General features: G+C 39.6%; 1 protein-coding gene across 8 annotated transcripts in view; it reads left to right on the top strand.

Moving 5' to 3' along the window:
• LOC149319997 (glutamate receptor 4-like) overlaps window positions 1-27,923 on the top strand; it is a 334,504-nt gene that overhangs the window by 136,986 nt on the left and 169,595 nt on the right. For all 8 annotated transcript variants that reach the window (XM_089512740.1, XM_089512736.1, XM_089512742.1 and 5 more), the window contains exon 3: window positions 6,306-6,545. In XM_089512740.1, coding sequence (XP_089368866.1) covers window positions 6,306-6,545 — 240 coding nt within the window. The remainder of the gene's footprint in view (window positions 1-6,305; window positions 6,546-27,923) is intronic.

Below are 27,923 nucleotides of genomic sequence, written 5' to 3'. Positions count from 1 at the left end.
TTACCAGAACAGGCTGTCGAGTTTATAGCCACCCTCCCATCTTAAATTAGAAGTACTTTCTTGAGAGGAAAGAAACACTAGTTTTAAAAATGAGCCTATTTTCTTCCCTCTTGAGATAAAAAGAAACAGAAAGACTTGTGGGATAAAATTGGACCATCAAAGTCTTACTACTTAAAAGAGAAAAACAAGGTTATCTTTCTCTCTCTCTCTCTCTCCTATTGCATTAAACATAATATATGGGAATAGAGTTTATAAGGTTTTATTATATGTATTTGTGGGAAACTAAATGGCAGGTGAAAATGCTGTTCTTTTATTCCAGCTTTATGAGGAGGGAGGTATTACTGCTGGCAGTATGGAAGACCTTGAATTTTGTGGCATCTTTTTTTGCTCCTTCCATCAAATCACCTTCTACTCAAAACTAAGTCATATTCAGGAAGTGGAAAGGAGGGGAGGGTGAGAGATTTTATTTGTAGTAAGGGAAACATGATTCTATCATGCTTCCTATAATTTTAAAGTATAGGTGTTGGGATTTGAAATGTTCCACCAAAAAGCTGGAATTTCCAAGAAGCATGAAATTAATGATTTGAATGCAGGTCAGGAGGATTGATTTAAATCATGGCCAATTATGTGAACAACAGATGTTTTGCCACCCACAAATTACACAATTCCAGGCATCTCTCTCTCTCATTAACTCTTCTTGTAGATTTTGTCTCTAACACATGTGTGCATGGGATGTATATATGTGCAACAAAGATTTCCAGATGAGTGAAGCCTCTCCATGCACATCTCTTCTACTAAGGAGGGGATTAGAAGCCTCCCAGGTGTTGTTGAACTACAACTCTTAATGGCCCTAGCCAGCACAGTCAGTGATAAAAATTGTTGGAACCTGGATTCTAATAATACCTGGATGGCTGAATGAATGCAACAGCTGGATGAATGCAAGATTCCCAGCTCTGCCCCTAGGGGTTTCCTGTACAGATGCAGTTGAATGATGGTTTATAACAATGGTACACTCTTACAGCACTGTTGCTGGATTAAGGAGTACTCTTTTTAGGGCTTTGCTGATCCTTTGGCTCAGATTATTTGTCATATGGTTCATGCACTATATCAAGAGGTCATCACTTGTATACATACATTACTATATGGAACTGTTTAGATTCTAAACCTGAATGCCACTGGAATCATTCTCATGGAAGCTGTGCACCCCTAAATTGACCTGAATCTTGCCATCAAGAGATTTGGGTCACTTCGTAGCCTTGTTGTCTCTTCTTTTCCTCCTTTCCTCCATCTCTTATTCTCATTCTCTGTATAGGCTGTGTCTCCCTCATCTGGAATTCTGAAATCTGAAATATTCCAAAAATCAAAACTTTTTTTTCCATTGGTGGTTGAAATAGTGATGCCTTTGCTTTCTGATGGTTCAATATACACAAACTTTGCTTCGTGTACAAAATTAATTTTAAAAATACTGTACAAAATTACCTTCAGGCTATGTGTTTAAGGTGTATATGAAACATACATGAATTTTGTGTTTAGACTTGGATCCCATCTCCAAGATATCTTATCATGCATATGCAAATATTCCATAATCCAAAACTATTCCATAAACCAAAACATTTCTGGTCCCAAGCATTTCGGATAAGAGAGAGACAACCTGTATCCTCTTCTGGCATCTCCAATACCAATAAACATCTAATTTGTCTTCCCGCAGCAGTTCTGTCACTGTCATCTCTTCTCTAGCTTTTTGGCTTCTCTGGCTTACTTGCAGCTCCATCAAATTCAGTATGGTTTGAATTCATCAAGTGTGAAGAGATAATGTTGGGAAATGTAGTGGCTATGGTTATGGCAATCATCTTTGTAGAAGATCATTGATATTATCCATCACCCAGTGGTCTGATCCTCCAGAAATCTGCTTTTCCTTTTCTTTTATGCTTCCAATGAAGTTTTTTTTAAAAAAAAAAAACATAGTATAATATCAGTTGTGATAAAATGATTTCCAAATTATGCCTTGATGACATTTAAGTTTATTGTACCATATGAAAAAATACTCCACTAATGTTAATTTAGAACTAATTTAATTTTCATTTCCTATTCAATGTACATAAAATACACTAAAAGCTTCAGCTATTATCTCAAGACATCATCTGGAGTTGCAACAGTATTTTAGAGATAATTCTCAAGAAATATTCATGGAAGGAAAACTAATAATTAAAATATATCACAAGTATGCCTTTGGAGTTTCAACATGTCCTTTTGCTGGCACTTTTGTAAGCAAAGTTGCAACTTTCTAAATTACCACTGTTCTAGTAACACTAAACAGCCATATTTGATAACTCCTAAGAGAACATATTTAAGCAAATTAGTAAGCCATTGTCTCAGTGTTCTGGAAATTAGAGAGCTCTGTGTGCAATATTGCTATGGTTTATGTATATCTTGGATTACTAAGGTTTAACAGATTTGATGCAAAGAATCGAGGGAACCATATATAACAATTTACGAAGTCCTTGTTAGATTTTGTAAAGGTTAAGTGGTCTTAACTTTGCACCTGTGCTGAGACATTCTGTGTTCCCCACTGAGCCTAGGGCTGCCATAATTGTCCACTTTTACCAGGGACAAAATGTAGGACAAATTCAAGACCAAACTGTAGGACAACTGCAGGACAAAACTCAGCTCAAAATGTAGGACATTTAAGGTCCACCATTTTTCTTCAATGTCCTACATTTTGGGCTGAGTTTTGTCCTGCAGTTGTCCTACAGTTTGGTCTTGAATTTGTTCCACTTTTTGTCCCTGGTAAAAGTGGACAATTATGGCAACCCTAACTGAGCCTGAACTTGAAAGCTGGTATTCATACAAAGGAAAATAAAATTCCACATTATTGTTGTTAATATTGTGAAGCTAACTGCACTGGCTGCTGATCTGTTTCCAGGTAGAATTCATAGCATTTGGTTATGGCCTTTAAAGCCCTACTCAGCCTGAATCCAGACTATCTGAAAGACCATATTTCCCTATAAGAGCCTGCCTGAGATTTAAGATCTGTGAATCAGGGCTTTCTCTTGGTACCACTGCCAGTATGGGCACATTTGGTGAGGACATGGGAGATTCTTCCCCAGGAGGTCCAGTTGGCCACACTTGGATGTCTTTCTGCAGGCAGGCAAAAACCTTTATTTAGGCAAGCATTTGGTTTTTACCTTCTGTGGTACATGGAGCTTTTAAGGTGTGGGCTTGTTCCTATTTTATTAAGTTTTATGTGTGTGTTTTAAGCTGTTTGTAATTTGTGTTTTTGAAACAGAACTGTGGTTTAATTATGTCTTAATTTTTGTATTAAAAGTATTTTTTTAGTTGTATTACATTTTTAAATGGTTGTAAGCCACCTTGAAACCTGTGCTGGAAGAAAGGCAAGATATTAAATAAATAACTAAATAACTAAATAAATACTGTCAATGTTGTTAATAGTACAGACATTATTAACATCATTGTCATTTTTCACAATAACTTACATATCTCCGCTTTTCCATATCTGGATACATCTATTTTGATCTAGCTGTCTGTCTACTGATATATAATCCTTTTTAGTAAGTCTACATGAGTTATCTAGCATCATGTATATATTTATCAAGTCAACAGTTCTGGATTCCTGGGGAGAAGGTGTTGCTTGCCCATATGCTGTACAGTTGGGTTTTTGAACAATTTAATTGACATATGTCATTTAGAACATATGACAAGCATCAGTTAAAAAATAGAGGGAAGCGACCAGCTCCTACCATGATTGGCATTAAAGAACAGTTTAGTTCTAATCAGCTGTTGACTTGATAAAGATACATGGCACTAGATAACTTGATTTGCTAAAGAGGAATATGTATCAGTAGTTAGATAGCTAGGCCAAATAGATGTGTTCAAAGATGGAAAAGAAAACATATACAAGTTTTTGTGAAGGAATTAGCATGACACAGAACTTCAGGACAGCAGGGTTCAAATCCTTGCTGAACTATGGAAACCCACTGGGTGATCTTGGGCAGATCATACTCTCTCAGCCTCAGAGAAGGCAATAACAATCTGCCTCTGAACAAATCTTGCAGAGAAAACCTTGCATTTCCTTATGATCACCATGTTGGAAATGATTTGAAGCCATGCAACAACAATATCATAGAGATATCACCAAGCAAGAAGCCTGCAAAATTTCAGATGGAGATAGAGATAAAGGTTAGAAAATTGTAGCTCATGATCTAAGACAGATGAAGATTTTTTTTCCCTGATCAGTAGGTACTAAAGTAACAGAAAATTGCAGTCTATTTCCATGAAGAATTTAAAGTGTTGGTTATGACCTTTAACACCCTACTTAGATTGGGTCTACACTATCTGAAGCAGATGATGGATGTGGAGCATACAGTGACGGAGGCAGAAGAATATCCACTATTTCAAAACAAGTATAAATATTTCTACTCCTAGAAAAGAGAAGTAGCAAAGAGCACTGAACATGGAATCAGTTCAGTGATATATTACCTCCAATATCCCTGTTGTGGTTCCACAACAGCTTCCTGTGGAATCCTTAGATTTAGGGAGAGACATTTATCATTCTCAGCCAAAGAGCTCTTGTACCAGACTTACAGTTCCCAGGATTCTATAGAATGTGGTAATGGCAGATAAAATGGAATCAAAATGCTTTAAACATATAGTGTGAAAGGGGCTCTATTCACTGGGATTAGAAACTAGAGTGACCATCTTAGTACACTCACTCTGTTCAGCATCTCTCTGCACTCCCCACCAGCAACCCATTGTGCTTTTCTTATTTTGAGAGTTTGAGGAGAAATTCTCAGGTTTTGGGGTAAATGAAAGGAAAGGCCATTTACCTGATATTCACAGGTCAGGATGTGAAGACTCTCATATACACTGTGTGTACGCACACCCACACACACGTCATGTTTCAGCATGTATTGTCAACTATTTGATTGTTTATAGTGAGATGTTCTCATTAGCTGAGAAACAGACTTGTGAATGATCAGACAAGTAGTGTGCATTACATAAACTAAAAGCATATTTTGTTTAGGCATATCTTGCTAATACTGTGGTTTAGATTGCAGACTACTGCCATAAAGTGAATATTGTCCTAAGCAATTCACAGCCCTCCCCCTTCATTGCCAGTAAATCTAAAAGCCTAAACATTTATTTACACTATCATTTATGAATTATGCAGTAGCACTAGACTTAGGTAATGATGCAAAAGTATAAAAAAATCCCCCCCCCGAAAACGACACTGAGACACAAAGTGCACAAATGCTATCAACATATTGAGCACAAGTTACAAAAAAGCACTGCACTGTATTAGCATAGTGTATTAGCAGAGCGCTCTAAAGCAAAGGACCTTAAAACAAGATATGTCTATAGAGTTCTGGCTTGATACAGATACAGTCCAACACTGGTTGCTGAGGCTACAATTACACATGCCTATTCTTCAGTGTGTATGTTGTTATACACTACAGGGCCTAATTCAGTGTGAGATTACTGAGAAATTCCTAGTACAGTCATCCCTCCATATTTGTGGCTTTGATTTTTGCTGATTTGATTATTCACAATTTGATTAATATGTTCTCTCTAGGGATCTCTAACTCCTCCACTGTGACTCTATGGTCAACTTCCACGAGAAATCGCACTGGAGGAGCTAGCGATTCCTAGAAAGAACATTTCTTAAAGCATTTGTATGTCCTTCAGTGCAATTCTGTGGTCAGTGTCCAGCAGATGTTGACCACAATGTTGGGCTGGAGGACCTAGAGATTTCCAGAGAAGTGTTCTCTCAGTTAAAAAGAAGTGTGTTTTTTTTTTTATTTGTCCTTTTCTCACTTTAATGGGAGTCCTGCACTCCTAACCCCAACAGATGTGAAAGACCCACTGTAATTCTGTTGACTTGGGCAGAAGTTAATTCTGACCACAAGATCCTGGGAGCCTGCCTTTTGCTGTGTAAGACTGGACCCTCTAGCTCAGTGAATTGTAAACTGAGTGGCAGAAGCTCTCCAAGGCTTCAGACAGGAGTCTCTCCTCACCCTGAAAAGGCCACACAGGGATTGTATTTGGGGTCGTTTGGATGCAAAGCATGTGTTCTGTTAATGAGCTGTGGTTCTTATCAGTAAAGGATTTGGATCCAAATCACATTTTGTACCAGCATTAGGGGCTATTTTGTCATAGCCGCTGAACCCAGAAATTGGTTTGCCCTGCCCCTTTTAATTCTTGGTTGATGTTGATCTTGATATTATCATTATAAGAATCCTTTATTGCCATGTGGTTGTAATCACCACTTTTCTTCTGCTTTCTTTCAGTTTGCTCCCAGTACTCAAGAGGAGTTTTTGCCATTTTTGGACTATATGACAAAAGATCAGTACATACCTTGACCTCATTCTGCAGCGCCTTGCACATCTCCCTCATCACACCGAGTTTCCCCACCGAGGGCGAGAGCCAGTTTGTGTTGCAACTGAGGCCTTCCTTACAGGGTGCATTGCTAAGTTTGCTGGGCCATTATAAATGGAACCGCTTCGTCTTCCTTTATGACACAGATAGAGGTAAGTAATATAAGACCCTTTTGCACCGCTCAACTACTGTGAGATGTATTTCTGTACCTTAGGAAGAAAAGATCCAGAGCAACGCCTTACTTTTGTAATTCAATCATTAAAGCTGTAGAGGATCATGTATAAGCCTACTGGGAGTGCATTACAGTCCTGAGATGTATGTTTATGTGGCCATAAAACTTTTCTTAGAAATCTGAGACTTATGTGTGCTTGCATCTAAAGTAGGTTTTAGCCATCATGGATGTGAAAAATTAGATTCAAAACAATGGCAGTACACATGAAGAGCTCAGAAAGAAAGAAAAAATACCAATTTTAAAAGGCAATTTAAGAAACCAAGACTGTTAAATTCCCCTTGTTGATAGGCTGTGTGCAGCAGTTTGATAAAAGTTAATGCTAATAAGCTTGAAATAAGATGAAACACGATCCAACCATAATTAACTATTTGTGAGACTGATTGCTTTCAATGGGGGAGATAACAAGCACTGAAGGTCACAAGAGAAACAATCTTTCATTGGATTACATATCACAAAATGAATGCAGAACGTACTTTTGCAGTAGGTTATATTGGCTGTATTTCTGAAGATGATACACATATTTTTGAACAATATCAGTTAGCAGGTAGTCTTTTCTTTGCCTGATTCATTGTGCTGAAGATTTTGTGCCCCTTTGAAAGCATTTCTTATGATGTCACATTTTGTATGTGCTGAGCCAATTTTGTTCTTTGTTTCTAAAATGCTCCGATAAGAAAACTTTGAAATATGACTGTAGTTGGTATAGAGCTGTTGACATTTTCAGATGATTCTGACTTGCAATCTGTTCAGTGATCAAACTAAAGTAATGAGGAATCAAATGGGAAAATAAACAAACAATTGTATTTACCTTTCATCCAAGCCCAAAAACAATCTACTGTGCTTTTAGAAAAAAAGATTTCTTTTTTTAAATCCCCAGCCTGATGTTACCTTTTCTCATCTTAATGCCAAAAGAATTTTGCAGCCTTCAATGACATACCAAGGGCAACTTCAGATGGTCATTTCTGACAATATACTCTGTAAATCATCCTTCAGTCATTTATACCAGTGACTTTGAAATCATCAATGTGTTTTTGAAACAGAAATTATAATTTGTGAAAGGGTTTTTCCCCCTCATTTGCAATTGCATTTGCAAATGTCTGGAGTAGTGATCATGTTAGTTTATAACAACAACAAAAGAAGGGGGGGGGGGGTCTACAGTAAAAGGCTGCCTAATTTTAATTTCATAATCTTTTGTGCATGAAGAGCCCAATGTGCCAGATGAATCTCATGAAGTGATCTCTAACGCATGTCAATATATGCCAGAACAATTGTTTATAGGACTGCTTCTAATGTTGTCAAAGAAAACTTCCACATAAGGATATTCCCTTCCTTTCCTCCACTCCTCCACCTATGTTATGTTCCACAAATAGTAAGATCCCTAAGACTATAGAATAGCTTTTGGGAGCATGCATAGCACTGCAGGTGAAAGATGTAATCTGCTCCACTAGCAACTTGGTTCCCAGTTGACATGGACATATTGGTGGGACAGTCTAGGAAACCCAACATCATCTGGACACCCACTGATGTAGCTGGCATGAACTCTTCAACTGGCAAAATACACTATTAGACACAACCCACAGTCTCTTAAGTTATGGCAATGTAGAAATGTATACAGCAGATTTTTTTTTCCTCCATTGAAATTACCTTGTTGCTGGAGGGAGTGGATTTGGGGGGTGGGGGGTAAATTACAAAAAAAATAGATGTCTGTTCTTCAGGAACCATATTTTTTTGTCCCATCACTAAATAGTCTGTTGGGTGGAGGGTCCACATGATCAAAACAAAAAGTAAAAACCACTCAGCAGCTACTTGGGAATTTGGATACCATTGCAATATTGCCAATTTTGCCCATATACATTGCTTTCACTCTGGACTTTATCACATCAGGCTTGAAAAGTGGATTTAGAGCAGGACAGTAGCATCTGTAGCCATACTTTATCACATGATGCTGTTATGTCCAGTATCTGATTTGTAGTCGATCCACTGCTGGAGTGCTCCTTTTCATTGACAGGCAAAACTCATCAATGCCCCTGAATAGTGCCGATTTTCCACTATTGAGAGAGTGTGATGAATTCCTTCTGAAGCAGTTCTGAAATATAGGCAGTCACATGGTGAGAATGAGTGTGATTCTGCTCCTCAACCTCTTGCCATTCCCAAGCAGGCTGGGGTTTTCCTCCCATTTTCTTTTCTTTTCTTTCTTTTTTTAATTAATGGATTGCCATGATCACTCAATTGTGCTAAAAATAAAATAAAAATAAAATTTAAAAAACAGACCAAAAGGCATGCTGGAATGGAGATGGGAAGGGATGCAAGGTAAAGGAGGTGGGCATATGGAGACAGAGGCCAGGACAGAAGCAGCAGCATCACACTTTTGAAGAACTGTGCAATAATGATAGTCCACAACCTGGTATGTTTCAATTTGCTAGACTAACAGGGTTGTGGCACCTTACAAGCCTAATGTGACAAAGTCCTATGAACAGGTGGTTCAGAGATTAAATTCCAGTACTGCAGCCACAAAGTTATGAGTTCAGACCCCCCTCAGGTTGACTCCCTATACTAGTCCCCCTCCCATTGATGGTATGCTCCCAGAAGATATCAAATGGTGCCCCTTTGGCTCAACCCTTTTGTTTATTATTGATGTTGTTTTCATCTTTCTTTTCTCTATGGTAAACATTTCTACAATTTGGGGCTGGTCAGTAATACATGATTAGTAATTGCTACTGAATTTTATAAATAAAAATGTCAGCTGTGGAGGGGAAAAAGCTATCTCCAAGCCATAATGTTTCACCACCCTGTAGCTATAGCTTGTCCTCTGTAACCATCTCCAAGGCATTAATGTTAATTTATGTAACCAGCCCTCTGCTTTGGAGCTAAAGGCACAAGTCTTAATTTATGTAACCAGCCAAAGGGTTTGAAGATAGCATTCACCCCAGTATATTGCCCTCCCTTTTGTTTTATGTATTCCTGTTCTTTTCAATTTGACCCAGATTTTTTTTAAAAAGCTGATTTTGACTCAGATTGGTTTATATTAGGAATTTGGCCTACCCCAAACAAAATTGGGCTGATTTGAAGAGCTACTCTGAGGTGCTACCAGGTTTTTAAGGAAGTCATGTTCAAAGGAACACAGAGACACATCTATGTGTGAAGACTGAGACTTTCCCCCTTAAAAGCTTAATTTAAGAAAAACATCATGATACAAAAAGGAGGGAGCATGGAAGCAGGGGTATAGTTTCATGACTGGTGACTATAGCTTCTAATTACAGTCTGTGTTGACTATGCCTTTTCAGTGCCATACTCAGCACTTTTTCTTAACACTCTCTTCTAAGAAAAAGAAAGTGTGGTGGGTTACAGACCGCCCATTTGGGGTGGGCTGTACCCGCCCCTTTCCCCGGTGTATCGAGGCCTTAGCGGTGAGAACGGCAGCCGCTGAGGCCCCGATCCATCGCTTTTCCCCGCAGCCTGAAAAGGGGTGTCCCTGGGGCTTCAAGCCCCAAGGACACCCCGCGGCGGCGGGGAGGAGGAGAAAGGGGCCGCTTGGCCCCTTTCTCCTTTGGTCCGCTGGGCGCAGCCGTGTGAAGGCTGCGCCCAGCGGACCAAACCAGGAAGGAGCTCCGAAACGGAGCTCCTTCCTGCTCCGCACTAAGGGCGCACTAGACACCCTGGCACGGAGCGAGGATGTCACTTCTGCGCCTCCCTGTATAGAGGTGGCGCAGTCGTGACATCCTTATGGCGGCAGCCGTGTGGAACGGCCGCCGCCATTTTGTGCGTGCTCCGCGCGTCCTAGGATTGGGGGCTTCCCTAGCCTAGCAAACGCAGAGCGTGTACTAAAGTGCCTGTTTGTAATGGGCCTTAAAGTAGTTTTGGTGGAGTCTGTGGGTCCTGGAAAATGCTGGTTTGCCCTTTTGGTTTTGCCACTGTATGTTGTGTTAGCTGGGAAATTAGTTCTATTGGGGGTATTATTAGGGTATTACTTAAATATGTCCTGAGACAAGGTATCAAATATTTGAAAAGAAAACCAAACTGTATAGAACCACTGGCGTTAATGAGAAGGGCATTTGTACAGCAAAAACATGACCAGTCCTATCTTTATAGTGGAAAAGAAAACTCCAGACCTACTGTATTCCTTGCATCCAGTATGTCCATAAATTTCTGGTCATGTGCTATTTCTATACATTTCCTTGTAAACGTAGGATTCTAGGCATTTTGACAGACAATGTATTTGCAGTAAAATTGTTTCATGTCTTTATTTTGTATTTATTTATTTATTCAACTTATGAATTATTCTGTGTAGCCAAGACATCTCAGTGTGGCATAAAAATACAAAGGCAAATATAAATACAACCCCCCCCCCCCCCACACACACACACACATAAAATCCTGGTTTATTACTAAGTTGGATAAAATATGGAAAATGCAATCTAGAAGAAGGAAGAATGAAAATTGAGGCAGAAAAAGTTAATATTCTACCATTCCATTTCCCACATCTCAGGATAAATAATCTGAAACGCTTTCTCCCCCTTGGAGAGAAAAGAAATATTTCTACACAGTATTAGTATTCATGCATCTCCAAGTGTTCATGCATCTCAAAGTGTTTCAAAAATTATTCTGTGCAGAAATACACAGGTCTTTGCATATAAGAATCATTCAGTTTTGTGTGAAGAATAATCACTTGTTTACAAATAGCCACATGAGGATTTTTTTGTGTGTATAATGAGAACCTTACACAAAAAATCATACACAACAAAAATAAAACACAAAAAAAATGGTTCAGAAAGCAGCAATATGCCACAAGGAAATCTTCTGCATTTCTTTGGCAAGATCATTGGGTTTTGTGTAAGGTTTTTGATGGGCGAGGATTGTTGTGTTTTGCACAAAAAACACATATGGCTGTCTGAAAACAGCATTCTTTGTGGAAACCCTCTCCATTCTCATGCAAAATGATCCACATGTATTTCTGCAAGAAAAAAAGTCTCTCTCTCTCTCCCCAGACACTTTGAAATGTGTGAATACTGGACAAAAACTGCATAAAATTCTGACCACTGTATATTGTTCTTCCTGACTGGGTTTTCTGAGGTTTAGGAAATGCATTTTTCATCTAGGAAATAAATATCAGCCAAAATTCTTTCCATCCCACACAGATATCAAAGAGATCTAGAAGAAGAAAAAAATCCAACAATAAAGATGAACACTTCTAAAACTTTAAAATGCTAAAACTTTAAAATGCTAAAACTTTAAAATGCATCTCGTAATGATCACAGTGAAATGGAAGGGATATTTTAGAAAGAGCAGCTTTTTACTACAGGGTTGTACACATAAACCCAAAGGCCCATGTTCCTTCCAGCTTGGCATCGTCCTTACCTGGTTATGCAGGCCAATAGCCTCGGGCAGGGATTGGGCAGACCAGACATGGGTCCAATGGATCTGGCCCAATCGTGGCCCAAAAGGCCTTTAATTTGTCTGGAAAGACTGGCTGTGCAATGGAGTTTCTCTGAAACTCTGCCTTGACAGCCAGCAGACTAGATGGCCCCAGGCACCCCTTACCTTCAAGTTAACATTTATTGTACTAGCCAAAGGCCATGACAAAATAAGCTTATCAAAAAGCATAAGACATTTAACGCACCCCTTACCTGCTGTCACCATCACATTTTCTCTGAAGACCCCCATGGCTACCTCTGATATCAGAATGGGGGGCCTGGCCACACAGGTGTTACTAGGCACCCTGTTTCCATCCATACAGGCTGAAGTGGAGACCTTCAGAGAGGATAAAAGGTTGGCAGCAAGTAAGGTGGCAGTGGTGGTTCCATCATATGTTGGCATCTGGGTTTGTGAACACCCATCTGTTATTGCACCAGTCCCAGGTATGATTGGCCAATGGTTTCTTGCTCATCTGTTTAGGTCCTATGATCTCATGCTGGGAATAATTTTACATATTCCAGAAAGTAGGTTGCTGTTCTAACATTATGAATGAGGAGATGGAAATATTGTCTAGATAGCTGTGAGAAAAATGAATGACGTCAGAGGTTATTACTAAGACTTTGAATTATACCTAGAAACAAACTAGGAACATATTTTGAATTGATCCCAGAAATAATTAGGACCACATGAAGAGGATACAGTACTTGCATAATATGAGATTAACATTCAATTCCAGTTAGCATTCTTGACATATAGTTTACACCCATTTGAATTTCCAGATTGCTTTTTGTAATCTGGTGAAAAGGTAATCAGAGATTATGTAATCTTCTGACAGGTAATCAGAGAATGATTTACTAAATCCAAGCTGTCATCATCCAGGAAGGTTTTCAGTAGATTGATAAGACACTCAATGTCAGAGTAGTTACTAGTGCCTGTAATAACAGATTTCCCAACCTACCAATTCCCAGTCCTTTAGGCCCATTAGGGGGAGTGTGCTACTTCCAAAATAAGTTCCGGACAGATGAACCACCAGTCATCAACACTTGTGTCTTGCTTGGGTTGAGTTTTTATTTATTGTATGTCATCCAGTCCATTACCACACTCAGAAAAATAGATCCATTGTATATTATTAGAAATAGATTTTGCAATTCATTTGTTCATAATATTTGTTTTAAAGGCTGTATGTGAATTATCCTTTGAACTAATGAGAAACCAATCCATTTTGGACGTCTGTATAAAATTGTCAATACTGATGTTAGTTCTGCAAGTACTCTATTTCTATACTGGAAACATTTAAGGAGGTTGTGAAAATCTGAGACTTAAAAACTCTTGAAGGTGAAATAGGAGTTTTACCACTGTAGATTAGTGTCCTGGCTAGACAGCAGATTTGCCATTTATATGGAAGCTGAAGCTTTATAGAACAATTATGCATGTGGTGGGAAACAAGGATCTGCATAGTGCAATGGCCAGAGCATTGGACTAGGATTTCAGGAGACCCTCAACCATGGAAATGTCTGGGTGAGCTTAGGCAAATCTCACTCTCTCACCCTCAGAGAAAGGCAATGATAAACCGCCTCTGAACAAATATTGCCAAGAGATGTGATAGGTTCACATTAGGGTTTCTATATGTCAGAAATGACTTGAAGACACAAACAGTGATTCAGACCTGTTCTGCTCTCTGTGCTTTTGCATGACAAACACAATAGAAATATCCATGCAGCACATAAGAATGGTTCAGATATGCTTTGCAACAACTGTTTATCTGCTTTCATGAATAAGCATCTAAAACTGTTGATGCCAACACATGGATAGAAAGAAATTGTCTTAAAAGGAAAGAAACAGAGTTTATGTATCTCAAGACATATCTTGTGGTTTGTTTTAGTGTTCACCATGAATAGAAGGTCGGGACTATTTTCTAGACGGACGTGACAAAAATATTTTGCTTTCAGAATAGACACCACATTTGTCACAAACAAAACAGGTGCTGTGATATACTCAACAGGATAGCAAACACAGCCTGTTTAAGCAGTCTCTGTTGTGCCAGATACCCTCGTCACTCATGGTGGAGCACAGCTGGACTCCACTTCATTGTCTTATACCAGGGTATCTCTTAAAAGATGGCAATGGTTTCCAGGAAGCTACTTCAGAGTCACTTCATTGACTTGACTTGGGACATCATTAGTAAAATAAGGGTATTCAAGGCCACTAGAAAACCTAAGGTCAGTAACACTGGCTGACAGACAGTTGATAAATTAAGTATCCTGCATAGCAAGCATCCAAGGAAGCCTTGAAAAGCGTCAAAGGAGGAAGCCAGCCACACATCCAAACTCGTATGCTTTAGAATTTTATTTCACTGTGGACATCTGAGTCCGGCAGCTGCTGTACTTAGCCTTTTATGTGGCCACAGGTGTTGGCTTCAGTGCTGGAACACACAGTGGTGGGAGACAAAGGCAGGCATAGTGGCAGCTGCCAAGGGCTGTCAATGGTGCCAAATAAACATTGAATGTAAAACAAATATATGTGCCAAATGGGCTCCAAATTGAGATTCTCGTTCAGAAAAATTAACTTGTCTTTTGAGAAGCATTATCCATGTACCATGGACAAATGTCCAGAGCTGTTACAAGGTACAACACATGCATTTTGTTAAAACAAAATTAAAAGAAAATGTGGATTTAAAAAAAAGAGGACATTTGGTTTGTAAGAGCAGAAGATTATTAGCTTTTATGAAACCATCTCACATTCTTGCACATACTGGGTCAAATTAATCCAGGATTTAATGCCTAGTACTCCTCTGGAATTGAGGAAGGTCACACTTAAAAGAGGGCAGAAATGAGCTTTCCTGAAGGAGCGGCATCTCCTGAAATCTACTGAATCTCTCTCATGAGTTACCCCTTCTCTCTGTGGCCAGGATCCAAACTAGTTTATGTTCTTGGAAACGCAGGTCTCTGTGCTATACTGCAAGTTGTTTATGCAAGTCTGAATTTATGTTTTTTAAATGGCTACTATGCCACAGGGGTGTGTGGCCAGTTATTCAACATACACAAGATAGAAGATGCCATGGGTAACTTGAATTTAATGGTAGAATTCAAAGGCATAGCCATGTTTGTCTGGCAAATCATTTTACAAAGGAATTTTGTAGCACCTTTGAGATGAATTGAAAGAAAGAAACTGGTAGCATGAGCTTTTCATAGATTTGAACCTACTTCCTCAGATGCCCTGGCTCAAATCTACAAAAGCTCATGCTACCAGCTTCTTTCTTTCAGTTAGCCCCAAAGGTGCTACAAGATCCTTTTGCATAGTGAAGTATGTGGTCTTTTTGGTTCCCAATTGCCAAGTACGATATTCTATCCCTTACCTTCCTGAAGCAATAAGAAATAAGCTGGTGAGAGCCCAGTTATGAATATGAGGGGAAATGTGCAGAGGAAGGACTAAATAATTTTTGTACTGTTTTTACTCAATATGTTATTTTTTTAATATGATGGCTACTTCAGGTGCTGCAGAAAGAGGCCAGACAAGTGATAATACTATGTTCCCAGAAGCTACACTGCTTTTGTTGTGATGGAAAATTCTCTGCCTGTTGGGCTGTGGCATGGTTTCCAATACTTAATTAATGCTTTGTAGATTAAAAAAATACACCCTAAACTACAAGGAGTTAAAATAGAATCAAAGAACCAGACAGGATTTATGTCTCTGAAGAGAAAAAAAATCCAATAAAAACTTGCATGTGTTAATTTCAGGGGAATATTTTAAGTCATGCAGATAGAAGATAATTATTTCTAAACTGGTTGAAGTGATGAAGTTGTGAACCTTTTCTATCATCAATGGATACAAATGTATCGACTGAGTAGCTTGATTGAGCCAGACATTTAATGAAGGCTTGGGAAACTCAGAAGTCCCCCAAATATTAGGAGGTCATTGAAGATGGACATTTATTAAAGAGTTCAGAAGCAGTGTGATATCTCTTCTTCTCTCCCCTTTACTTAATAATAATAATAAAATAATAAAATTTATTTGTATCCCACCCCTCTGAGAACAATCGGGGCAGCTAACAAGTTAAAAATATACAACATATCAAATCCCTGGTACCCTCCCCCTTCTTACTTCAGAAGTAAGAGCCACTATCACCAGCTGAGACATATGTGGCTTTTGATATGGGACTAGGAATGCTCCTGTGAATGTCTCTACATGATTTCCAAGAGCATTGGATGGCAGAGGGACATCACAGTCTCCAAGAGCACTGTGCATTGCTTCTGGAAATGATGCTCCATGATCATGTACTCCCTGTTCCTGGTCCCTTTTTGAAATGCTTCCTGGCCACTTTTTTTTTTATCAGGAACACATGGTGTCAGCTCTCTTCATTCAAATACCACTTTTCTGCATGGTCCCTCTTCTTTGCTCCACAAGAATTCTAAGTAACGATGCTTTCTCACATCTGTAACTACATTGGCTTACCTTTAGGGCTTGTTTAGCATTGAGTTGCACCTATCTCCTTCTCTGTGTCGCCTGACTCTGCTCTCGCCACTTGGTTGTCTCCCTTCACATTCAATCTCTTAGTGTAGAGAATGTCATTTTTGAAAATATTTCATTGTAGAGCATCATGTACCCAGGTGGTGCTATGGAGAGAGAGGAGGAGGAGAGCAGTTGCTGGGAAGCCATTTTGAGTGATGAGTGTTTGGATTTTTTTTAAGCCCTTAGGAGAGTGTGCTGTTTCTGAGAGGTGGAGCTTCTGTGAGTCACATCTGTGAGTCACTAAGGGGTGGAGCTAGGAGTTTAGCTCTATATAACTCCTCCCAGAACCTTTCCAGGTTAGTTCCTGCCAGAGAGAGGAGGAGAAGAGCAGTTGCTGGCACCCATTTTGAGTGGAGAGTGTGCTTGTTGCTGAGGGGGTGAAGCTTCTGTGAGTCACAAGGGGGTGCAGCGGGGAATTTTTTTTAACTAGGGAAAAGTACAGCAGAGGCAGCAAAGCAGCAGCAAACTTTGTCTTTAGAGGTTCTCCTTTACATTTTTTGCTTTTTTCAAAAATGACTTTTGGGGGTTTCTTGCTCAGAGGAAGTGAGTCAGAAACTTACCCTCAGAACGAGCTAGCAGCCAGGACATCTTTATAAAGTTGTATCCCCAGAAAATTGACCTCAGTGACAGAGATTGGTGAAAAGGCCAGGCCAACAGGCCCTTTTACATTCGTGTTTACCAGAGGAATTTTTTAGGAGGAAGCCAACAGTCCTGCTTCGGCGATTACTTAAGACTTCTCAGTATGGACACTAAGGGAACTGTTGCAGTCAGTGGGGTGTTTGTCTTCTTGCCTACAGATGTGGAGAACGTCACATGCACCAAGTGCAAGTTGGTAGCACTCTTGGAGGAGAAAGTCCAGCAGCTGGAGTCCAGAGTAGCTACACATCAGCATATTAGGGAGCAAGAGGATTTCCTGGACAGAACGGAATGAACGGTCTTGGACAGGGACCACACAGAGGAAGTTGCTGGGGTGGGGGAGGAGATCACTTCACATACACAGGAGGCAGACAGACAGAGGAATGTCACACAGAGAAGTTGGGAAAGAAGGGATTGTTCTGGGAGCTTGCAGCTAGAGAACCGATTTGAAGCTCTTTCCCTTATCAAGGAGCACAAGGAAGAGCAGTATGGACAGACTTCAGGTACAGAGCAGGGAAGCCTGAAAGTTCCACCAGAGGGAACAGCCGCTGCTAATCCTCGGAAGAGGCATGTAGTCATGGTGGGAGACTCCTTGCTGAGGAGTACAGAAACAGTGATTTGTAGGCTTGACAAGATGTCTCGAGAGGTGTGTTGTCTCTGGATCCATGACATGACAGAGAGACTGACAAGACTAGTCAAGCCTACTGACCAATACTAGACCAATGACACTGCAAGACACAGCCTTCAGAATATCAGAAGTGATTACGAGGCTCTGGGTAGGAAGCTGAAAGAAATGGATGCATAGATTGTCATCTCATCTCTTTTGCCAGTTGAAGGGCACAGTCCAGGAAGGGAGAGGAAAATAGCAGAGGTGAATAACTGGCTCTGCAGATGGTGCTGCCAGGAATAATTTGGATTCTTTGATCATGGTCTGCGGTTCCATGAGGAGGGACTTCTGGCAAGGGATGGATTGCATCTCATGCCAACTGGAAGAAATGTTTTTGCCAACAGTCTCAAGAATTTTTTCAGGAGGGCTTTAAACTGAGTTCCGTGGGGGAAGGAGGCAATATTAAGGAAGGCAAAAGGGCTGGAGAAAATAGCCAAACTGTCATAGAGGGAACAAGGCAAAGAGTGCAAGGACCCAACAGTGTGAGGCAAAAAAATATTACACAGGCAGCAAGTAAAGGGGACACATGGTCTTCAGTGTCTCTACACTAATGCACAAAGCATGGGAAATAAGCAAGATGAACTTGAACTCCTAGTACAACAAACCAAATATAATATAACAGGCATCACTGAAACCTGGTGGGATGAGTCTCATCATTGGAATGTAGAAATAGAAAAGAGACAGTGAATAAAGTAGATGTGAAAATGTGAGAAGGGCTAAAAAGAGTCACTGATGAAAATAAGAGTAGAAGTGCTGAAGACAAGAAGATTATTTTTAGGGAAGGGTTGAATATTATATGTTTACTTTGTATGAATGTATGTAGGGTTATATGTTAGCACCAGGAGCCCTGGTGGCGCAGTGGTTAAATGCCTGTACTGCAGCCATTCACTCAAAACCACAAGGTTGCGAGTTCAAGACCAGCAAAAGGGCCCAAGCTCAACTCAGGCTTGCATCCTTCCGAGGTCGCTAAAATGAGTACCCAGACTGTTGGGGGCAAATTAGCTTACTTGCTAATTAGCTTACTTGCTGTTCACCGCTATGATCTTTGGAATAGTGGTATATAAATAAAACAAATTATTATTAATTATTATTATTATTTTGTATGTATGTTTAATATGTATTTTTTTTCCTTGTAAGCTAATAAAATTATTATCATTGGAATGTAGAAATAGAGGGGTATAACCTTTTTAAGAGAAAAAAGCCAAGCAGGAAAGGAGGAGGAATAGCATTCTATGTCGGGGATATTTACACCAGTGAAGAAATCCAGGACATCAATCTTGGAAGCCAGGTCAAGAGCATCTGGATAAAAATGAAAGGGGAGGGAAACAACAAGGATGTTATGGTGAGAGTCTACTACAGACCCCCAAGTCAGATGGAGGAATTGGATGATACCTTTCTAGAACAGATGACTACACACTCAGAAAGAAGAGATGTAGTAGTGATGGGTGACTTCAACTATACAAATATTTGCTGGAAGTCAAACTCAGCCAAATCCTCATGGACTAGCAAATTCCTCACTTGCCTTGAAGACAATTTAATTGTCCAAAAGGTGGGAAAGGCAACAAGGAGGTTAGCTATTTTGGATCTGATCCTAACCAACAAAGATAACTTGGTTAATGGGGTGCAAGTGGTGGGATCCTTAGGTGGAAGTGACCATGTTCTCCTGGAGTTTGTTATAGAATGGAAAGAAGAAGCCAGCCATAGTCAGACACGCCTTCTAGACTTTAGGAGAGCGGATTACAGTAAACTTAGAGAAATACTGGAGGTGATCCCATGGTCAGGAATACTAAAAGAGAAGGGAGTTCAGGATGGATGGGAATTTCTCAAAAGGGAGATATTGAAGGCACAATCTAAAACAGTTCCAATGAGGAAGAAAAATGGGACATGTCTCAGGAAAACAGGCTGGATGACTAAGAAACTTTCATAATTTTTAAGTAGAACATATATAAGAAGTATTGAGGGTGATCCCGTGGTCAGAAATACTAAAAGGGAAGGGAGTTCAGGACAGATGGGAGTTTCTCAAAAGGGAGATACTGAAGGCACAATTTCAAACAGTTCCAGTGAGAAGGAAAAACGGGAGGTGTCTCAAGAAACCAGGATGGATGACTAAGGAACTTTCAACCGAGCTAAGTTTGAAACGGAACATGTACAAGAAATAGAAAAATGGGGAAATCAGCCAAGAGGAATTCAAACAAATAGCTAACACGTGTAGGGGTAATGTCAGAAAAGCTAAAGCACAGAATGAACTCAGGCTTCCTAGAGAGGTTAAGAACAACAAAAAGAGCTTTTTTGGATATGTCCACAGCAAAAGGAAGAAGAAGGTAACGATAGGGCCACTGCATGCAGAAGATGACAAAATGTTAACAGGGGACAGAGAAAAGGCAGGATTACTCAACACCTTCTTTGCTTCTGTATTCTCACAAAAGGTAAAGTGTGCTCAACCTGAGGATAATGGAGCAGAGGACAGAATAGGGGAATTTCAGCACAGAATAAGTAAAGAAATAGTAGAGGAATATCTGGTTAATTTAAATGAATATAAGTCTCCAGGACCTGATGAATTACATCCAAGAGTATTAAAAGAACTGGCAAATGTAATATTGGAGTCCTTGGCAATAATCTTTGAAAACTCCTGGAGAACAGAAGTGCCAGAAGACTGGAGGAGGGCAAACGTCCCCATCTTCAAAAAGGGGAAGAAAGGGGATCCCAACAATTATCATCCAGTTAGTCTGACATCTATACCAGGAAAGATTCTAGAACAGATAATTAAAAAGAGAGTCTGTGAACATTTAGAAGGCAATTCCATAATCACAAAAAGTCAACATGGGTTTCAGAGAAAGAAGTCATGCCAGACAAACCTAATCTCTCTCTTTTTTTCTTTTTTTTTATAAAACTACCAGCTTGGTAGGTGATGGGAATACTGTGGATATAGTATATCTTGATTTCAGTAAGGCTTTTGACAGGGTTCCACATGACATTCTTGCCAACGAGCTAGTGAAATGTGGGCTAGACAAAGTAACTGTTACATGGATTTGTAATTAGTTGACCATAAGTTTCAGATAAAGTGGAATAACGAATTACATGACTTGCTGTGATTTAAACAATCTATAGTGCTTAGGGGTGCAAAAGCAAATCTTGTCCAAATCCCAAACAAACAGAGGTTTGTGGCTGTTGTTTTGAGCTTTATTAATGGATATTATAACTACATTAGCACAAAAATTGAAGTCTCATCAAGTTCTGCTTTTCTCTAAAATCAGCCTTCACTTCTGTATCGTTAATTCTGCATTCTCTCTTGCTCTTAAAAAAACATTTTCTGTTCTCTGAGTTCTTTGCTTTAGGTAGCTTATTGTAAAGGAATTTGCATAAAGGGCTCAGAAAAGGATGCTGCAAAGCAGATTTAATATAAAAGGAAGTCAAGGAAGATAGGCTGTACAAATGAATCAGTTTCCTATTAAGCTGGAAGAGGGCAGGTTTTTAAAAAAGGTACCATAAACAAAAACAAAAACAAATGAGTTAAAAGTAGAACAAGGTAATAGAAATAAGAGGAAGAGAGACAAATAATAAAGGCATTTTTACAAGAAATGTGGCAAAAAAATGCATACTGTATAAATGCCATACCCTCCAACTGCCCCAGTCTGGCAGGGACAGTCCCACTTAATCTTATCCAGTCTTTAAAATGTCTCAGTGTTTCGCTTCTCCTCCCACTTTCCCCTCTTGTCCTCAGTTTATTTCCATTGCTGTAAAATGAGTTGAAAGTCCAAAAGCAGTAGCAGGGGGCAAAGTCTTGCACTTTGCTGGAGGCTCATACAAAATCAAACAGCTGAAGCCTCCTTCAGCATATCCTTTCTTCCCCATTAATAATGTTTGTCATCCTGGCCCCACTCATTTCGCAGATGAAAACCAGGTTACATGTGGCCAAGTAACATCAGAGGTTGCATATATACTGCAGAAAATAATCCAGTTTGACACCACTTTAACTGCCATGGCTTAATGCTATGGAATTCAGGGAACTGTAGTTTTGTGAGACATTTAGCCTTCTCTGTCAGAGAGCTCTGGTGCCACAACAAATTACAAATCCCAGGATTCCGTATCATTGGCCCCATACAGACAGGCCAAAATAAAGCACTTCGGGTCACTTTGGAGGTATGCTGCTTAAATAATGCATGTGTACTAAGAGTCCGGAAGCCGTGCCAAAGCCACGATCCAGTCCTACTACCTGTCTAAAAAGCTTAGAAACTGAGCAAACCTGTTATCCCTTAGGAGAAAGTTCCACAGTTGGGACACTGCTATAGGAAACTAGCTAATACAATAAATGCTACTAATATAACCTCTTTTTAGTGGAATATAAATGACATGAGAGCCTTCATAGAGGCTGCTCCCACATTGTATAATACCTTGGTACAGGACTAGCTTGGCCACCTTTCTCCATTTCTTCCACGAAGGTGTTATGTTACTGTGTATATGTTATTGTGTTGCATTTGTACCTCTGTCATTGTTTTCATACTTTATCTGCCTTTTAACAATAGTATTAAATTAATGTTTTAATGTGATTTAGTTCTTTTTTTAAAAAAAAAATTGCCCTAGCCATAGTGTTAACTATGTTTTTTGTTGTTTCTGATTTTTTATTTGTTTTAAAAGCTTTTGGACCTGCATGGTGGAATGGATCAGTTGGGTACTATAGAAATGCAGTGGTAGTCAGGTGTACCATGACAAAAATTCAAAAATCTATCTTGCAGTACTAGATTTATTGTTGTTGTTGTGTGTCTCCAAGTAATGTACAACTTATGGTGCCCCTAAGGTAAAAGGTGAACCTATCATAGGAGTTTCTTGGCAAGATTTGTTCCGAGGAAGTTTGGCATTGCCTTCTTCTGAGATTAAGAGCATGTGACTTGTCCAAGGTCACCAATGGGTTTTACGGCCACACTTGGTCCAATACTCAAACTACTAGACCATGCTGGCAATATTTATTAGATCAGGTAAAAAAAATCCAAAATTCCTTTGGAAGCTCTTTTAGAAGCCTACAAAGGGGCTGTTCAACTTCAAACTGGAGAGAGGCTTGAGATTTGATACAGGTTTGAGGTGTCAACTGGGTTTCTGTGTTCTTAAACAGAGAATTGAATTCTGTTGTTTGGGTTTTATGGTATTTCTTCTTGGCTAAGCACAGATCCTTTAGCAGAGTGAGCTGAGGAGCTCGGCTTGATAGTCTGCACACCCATCACCTCATACCATCTGAAGACAACATGCAAGCTATGGCTGAAATACTGTTGATACAGGCAGTGCACCTCTGTGGGCTGTGTAGGCTGGAAGGAACAAAGCTGCAGCACAATGGCCATGAGGGAAGTACAGTAAAACAGTGAAGAAAGAAGTTTCACAGGGCTGGTAGATTTTGCCTGCTTTTGCTTGCCACTGCTGTGCAGCCTTGAAAAAAATCCAAGCACTAGGGTAGGGCACTGAAAGGCTTCTGACTGGTGTTACTTCACCTCTATCACTCCCTCCAATCATGCCCACATCCTATTTAAAACCATTTTCTCTGATGAAGAAAATTTTGCTTTCAAAAGCTTGCACATATATTTTTGTTCCATTTTCCCCAGTGAAGAATTGTTGAGTTTTGAAAGCTTGCATAGATATTTTTCTTCCTTTTTGAATTGGCCTTTTTGAGTTGGCCTCATGAAGATATTAAGGGGTCCTAAAATCTCTAAAGGCACTAGATCCCATCTGTTCTTGGAAGCTAAGCAAGATCAGCCCTGGTTAGTACTTGGATTGGAAACTGCCAACAAATACCAGGGATTGTAGGTTCTATTCCAAAAGAGGGAACTTGCAAAATCACCTCTGAGTATTCCTTAACTTAAAAAAACCCTACAAAATTTTTAGGGTCAAGTTGACAAGCAACTTGAAGGTGTGTGCGTGCGCGCACACACACACACATTAGAACAGTATGTACTTGGGTATTATAGAAGTATCATAATAGAGTGGACTGATAACCTTTGGACTGTCATACTTTGAACATATCATGATAATAACATGACACATTGGAAAATACAATAATGTTCACCAAATTGGAAGGCAGTAGAAAAAGAAGAAGACCATGTTACAAGTGGATCTATTCCTTCAAGGAAGCCATAGCCCTGGGTTTGCAAGACCTGACCAAGGTTTATGGAGGTTTCTCATTCTTAGGGTTGCTACAAGTGAAAGCTGGGCAAATGGCAAATGACAGCAACCGTAATATCCTTGTGTCCCACTTTGGTGCTATCCATAGGCATATGATTAGTAACTGTGGCGGGATACAAACCGCCATATAGTACGTATAGGATACGTACTAGGGTTAGGAAGGGGCGGTGCTTCCGCACCCCCCTAACCCTAGTACGTATCCTATACGTACAAGATGGCGGCACCCCTTCCACATGGGCGCCGCCATCTTTACGTACTGGACGAATAGCGTCCAGACGTGTTGCGTCCTTTGTGACGTAGTGAGTGCGCCCCTGGCGCCTCGCTACGTCGCAAACGCGACTCCAAAAGAAGCTCCATTTTGGAGCTTCTTTTTTGCTCCGCGCGGGAGCCGCGCGGTTTGGCTGCTGCAGCTCCCGCGCGGAGCAAACAGTGGCGGCGGGGAAGTGCCACAAAGCGGCGGTTTGTATCCCGCCTGTGAGAAACAGGATGCTGAACTACATTAACCATTTGTCTGACCAGCATGGTTCCTTTTCTGGACTTGGGATGATTAAGGATTTGTTTGTTTGTTTGTTTGTTTGTTTCATTTGTGTGCCACCTTTCTTCCCAAAGGAATTCCTTGTCCATTTTACTGTGAACTGGGGAAAAGGCAAGTTTCACTACTAGAAAAGATGTCTAATTTTCTTTAAAAAGGAAGCACAGAAAAACTTTTTTCAGGATGTATTGAATATGTGTTTGGCATTCAGGGGAGAAAGCTCCTTTTGTTTCTTACTAACTACATTTTGTAACATAACATGAGTCAACTGCTCCTGGATGCATATATTCAGTCTGTATTTGACAGAAAAGTCACACTCAATGGCAGAAATCCATAAATATATTGGCTTACATTTTTCATTCTGTTTAGCACATTCAAGTAAGCCTGATTCTACTCTTTTTTCTTTGTCACTAATGCCAGACTTATGAGCCCTGGCATGTGCTCTTTCAAATCAATCTTTTATAATTGTCATATGTTAAAATTTCTGTAACTTGAGAGAAATTTCAAAAGTATCAAATGTGGCTTTTGGAAACTAATTAGTGACACATGGACAGCCATGTGTTTTGCTCAAAACCTACGTTATTGTTGTTTGCAAGTCTTCCCTTCAAATACTCTCAAATGCATGAGGGCTTTTTTTAAATACTCAATAGTGTACCTTTATTTTTAGCTATACCAAGTGAAGATATAACAGTATTTTTTTAAAAAAATTGTTACTATAATGAATTAGCAGGATTGACTATGAACACTAATACTGAGTCCCTTCATATAAATATTAGCCCATTGACACAAAGAATAAGTAACCAGACTTTTCAAATTAAAACACATTTAAAATATCTTAAGTCCTCGAGAGTTCAAATTTATATGAATTAGAATAACATTTTACTCTGTAACTATAATTTAATAATGAAGAAGATTAAACATGATATAATTAAGTAGAATAAATGAAACTTGTCACCCTTAGATCAAATCCAAGCAGTTAAAATGATTGCATTTCCAAAACTACAGTATCTTTTTCCAGGAAAAAGATATCCCATCATGATAAGGTCATTTAAAAAACTGGCACAATGTTAAATAAATTTATATTAAATTTATATTAAATAAACATGATCAAGGCTACAAATAGGATGTACGCTAAAGTGCAACATGGAGTAAGTAAGTAAGATACCTCCTAATTTTTCCCCCAATCTGGGATCAATTAAATTACAATTTGGAAAAAAATTAATCTATATAGATTCATATAGACCCCATACAGGCTACAGAATCTTTTATCTTTTGAACAGATGGAACAAATTTTGGATTCACACAGGATTGATTGGCCTACATTTCTTCAAATTGAAAGCCTAGTAAAGCAGATGAAAATAAAATAGATAGCTATTAAAAATTGTCAGAGTGATCAATTGGATATGGTTGGTAACTCAAAAGGAATTGTATTCAGACTGTACAGTGTACCCTTCCCATCTGTGGAGGTTTGGTCCGTTCCCCCAGACGTCAAAAAACTCAGACAATCACACAGTTACAAGGACCAATAGTCATAATTTGAACTGTTATATCTTTTTTAGACTCTGTTACTATAATTTTATATTTTATATAATAGTGGGAGGTCTGGACAAGAATTAAATTTAAATTATTCTTTTCTTTCACTTTTTATTGTTGTAGAATTAATTGCAGAGGTAGGGGGGATAATAGGGGAAGGGATTGTTGTTAGTTTTGCTTGATGTTGTGCTTCACAATGGAATGACTAAAATATTTAACAAGACAGTAATTTCATGCAACAGCTATGGACAGTAAAAGAATCCACATCAGTTTAGTGTTGGACAAGGACTCCAGGACTCCAGACTTTGGATCTCCATTCAGTCACAGACATCTGCTTGGTGACCTTGGGCAAGTCACATACTTTATCAGCCTTAGAGGAAAGCAGTAGGAAACTGCTTTTCAATAAATTCAGCCAAACAAATCCTAGGATAGGGTCACCATAACTAATAGCTGATTTGCAAACAAATAATAACCCTGGAAACTGACATCTCAGAAAACTTCTGATGACCCCCTTCCTTTCAAATACTTCATTCCTATTTTAATCCCCCAAATTCATAATTAATCTGGAGAATACAACAAGCAAAGCAATTTCCCTGCAGGGAAGTGTTTTTTTAATGAGAATAAAATTCACAACAAGTTTCGAAGTTCTGTTCTTGGATATATTTAAAATTTAATGCAACAAATGTTATTTTTAAAAGAGTTTTGTGTTTATATTTACGATGTCCATAGCAACAAAAGAGGGGAGTTTCTGAGGAATAATTACAGTTAATCTGAGACATGGCATGGATGTATATAATTACTGTCATCCACTTATTATTATTATTATTATTATTAACCTTTATTTATGAAGCGCTGTAAATTTACACAGCGCTGTACATACAATCTTTTTAATTAGACGGTTGCCTGCCCTCGGGCTTACAATCTAAAAAGACATGACACAAAAGGAGAAGGGAGTGGTGGAGGGAAAGGGGATGAGGTCCAGCAGTTACTCTCTACCTCCGAGGCCTGGACCAAGGCAGGTGGACTGGAGGGAGGGCTTGGCTTCATAATGGATAACCATTAATCTTCTTCCAGGGAAAATACATACTCTCAAGTAGGATAATACATATACAGTACATAGCAATACAGGAAACAGTTCGATAAACAGGCACCAAAAGAACATCAAACAGTAAGCGACAATTATGCGATGCCTGGGAAGGCTTCTCTGAACAGGATGGTTTTCAACTCTGTTTTGAAGCTGGTTAAAGAAGTGATGGCTCTTGCTTGTGGGGGAAGAAGGTTCCAGGAGTGAGGGGCAGCAAGTGAAAAGGGGCGAATCCAGGATGGGGCAGAGGAAACCCTGGGCTGAGACAGCAGACCTTGACTACCAGAATGGAGAGCCCTAGTGGGAAGGTGAGGAGAAATAAGGTCTGATAAGTAAGGAGGGGCCAGCCCATGGAGGGCTTTAAACGTCGACAGCAGGAGCTTGTACTGAATGCAGAAAGGGAGGGGGAGCCAGTGAAGGGATGCCAACACAGGAGAGATATGGTCAGAGCGGTGGGCGGAAGTGATAATGCGTGCAGCTGAATGCTGGACAGAAATTAAAGGACGGAGGTGAGAAAGAGGAAGCCCAGCCAGGAGGACATTACAGTAATCGAGTCGTGAGACCACTAGGACATGGACCAAGATCTTGGCAGTAGAGGTGGAGAGATATGGTCAGATTTTGGCAATATTGTACAAAAAGAATCTACAAGCCTTGGCTGTGGTCTGGATCTGAGGGATACACAACAGAGAAGAATCAAAGATAAAACCAAGACTGCAGGCTTGCTGGACTGGTTGAATATAAATGTTGTCCACAGAAACAGAAA

The sequence above is a fragment of the Sceloporus occidentalis genome, unplaced genomic scaffold (genome assembly GCF_023333645.1).
Source record: "Sceloporus occidentalis isolate IW3139 unplaced genomic scaffold, rSceOcc1.0.p SCAF_2, whole genome shotgun sequence".
NCBI lineage: Eukaryota > Metazoa > Chordata > Lepidosauria > Squamata > Phrynosomatidae > Sceloporus > Sceloporus occidentalis.
The sequence above is the reverse complement of the archived record's forward strand: the minus strand, read 5'-3'. Positions and strand labels throughout refer to the sequence as shown.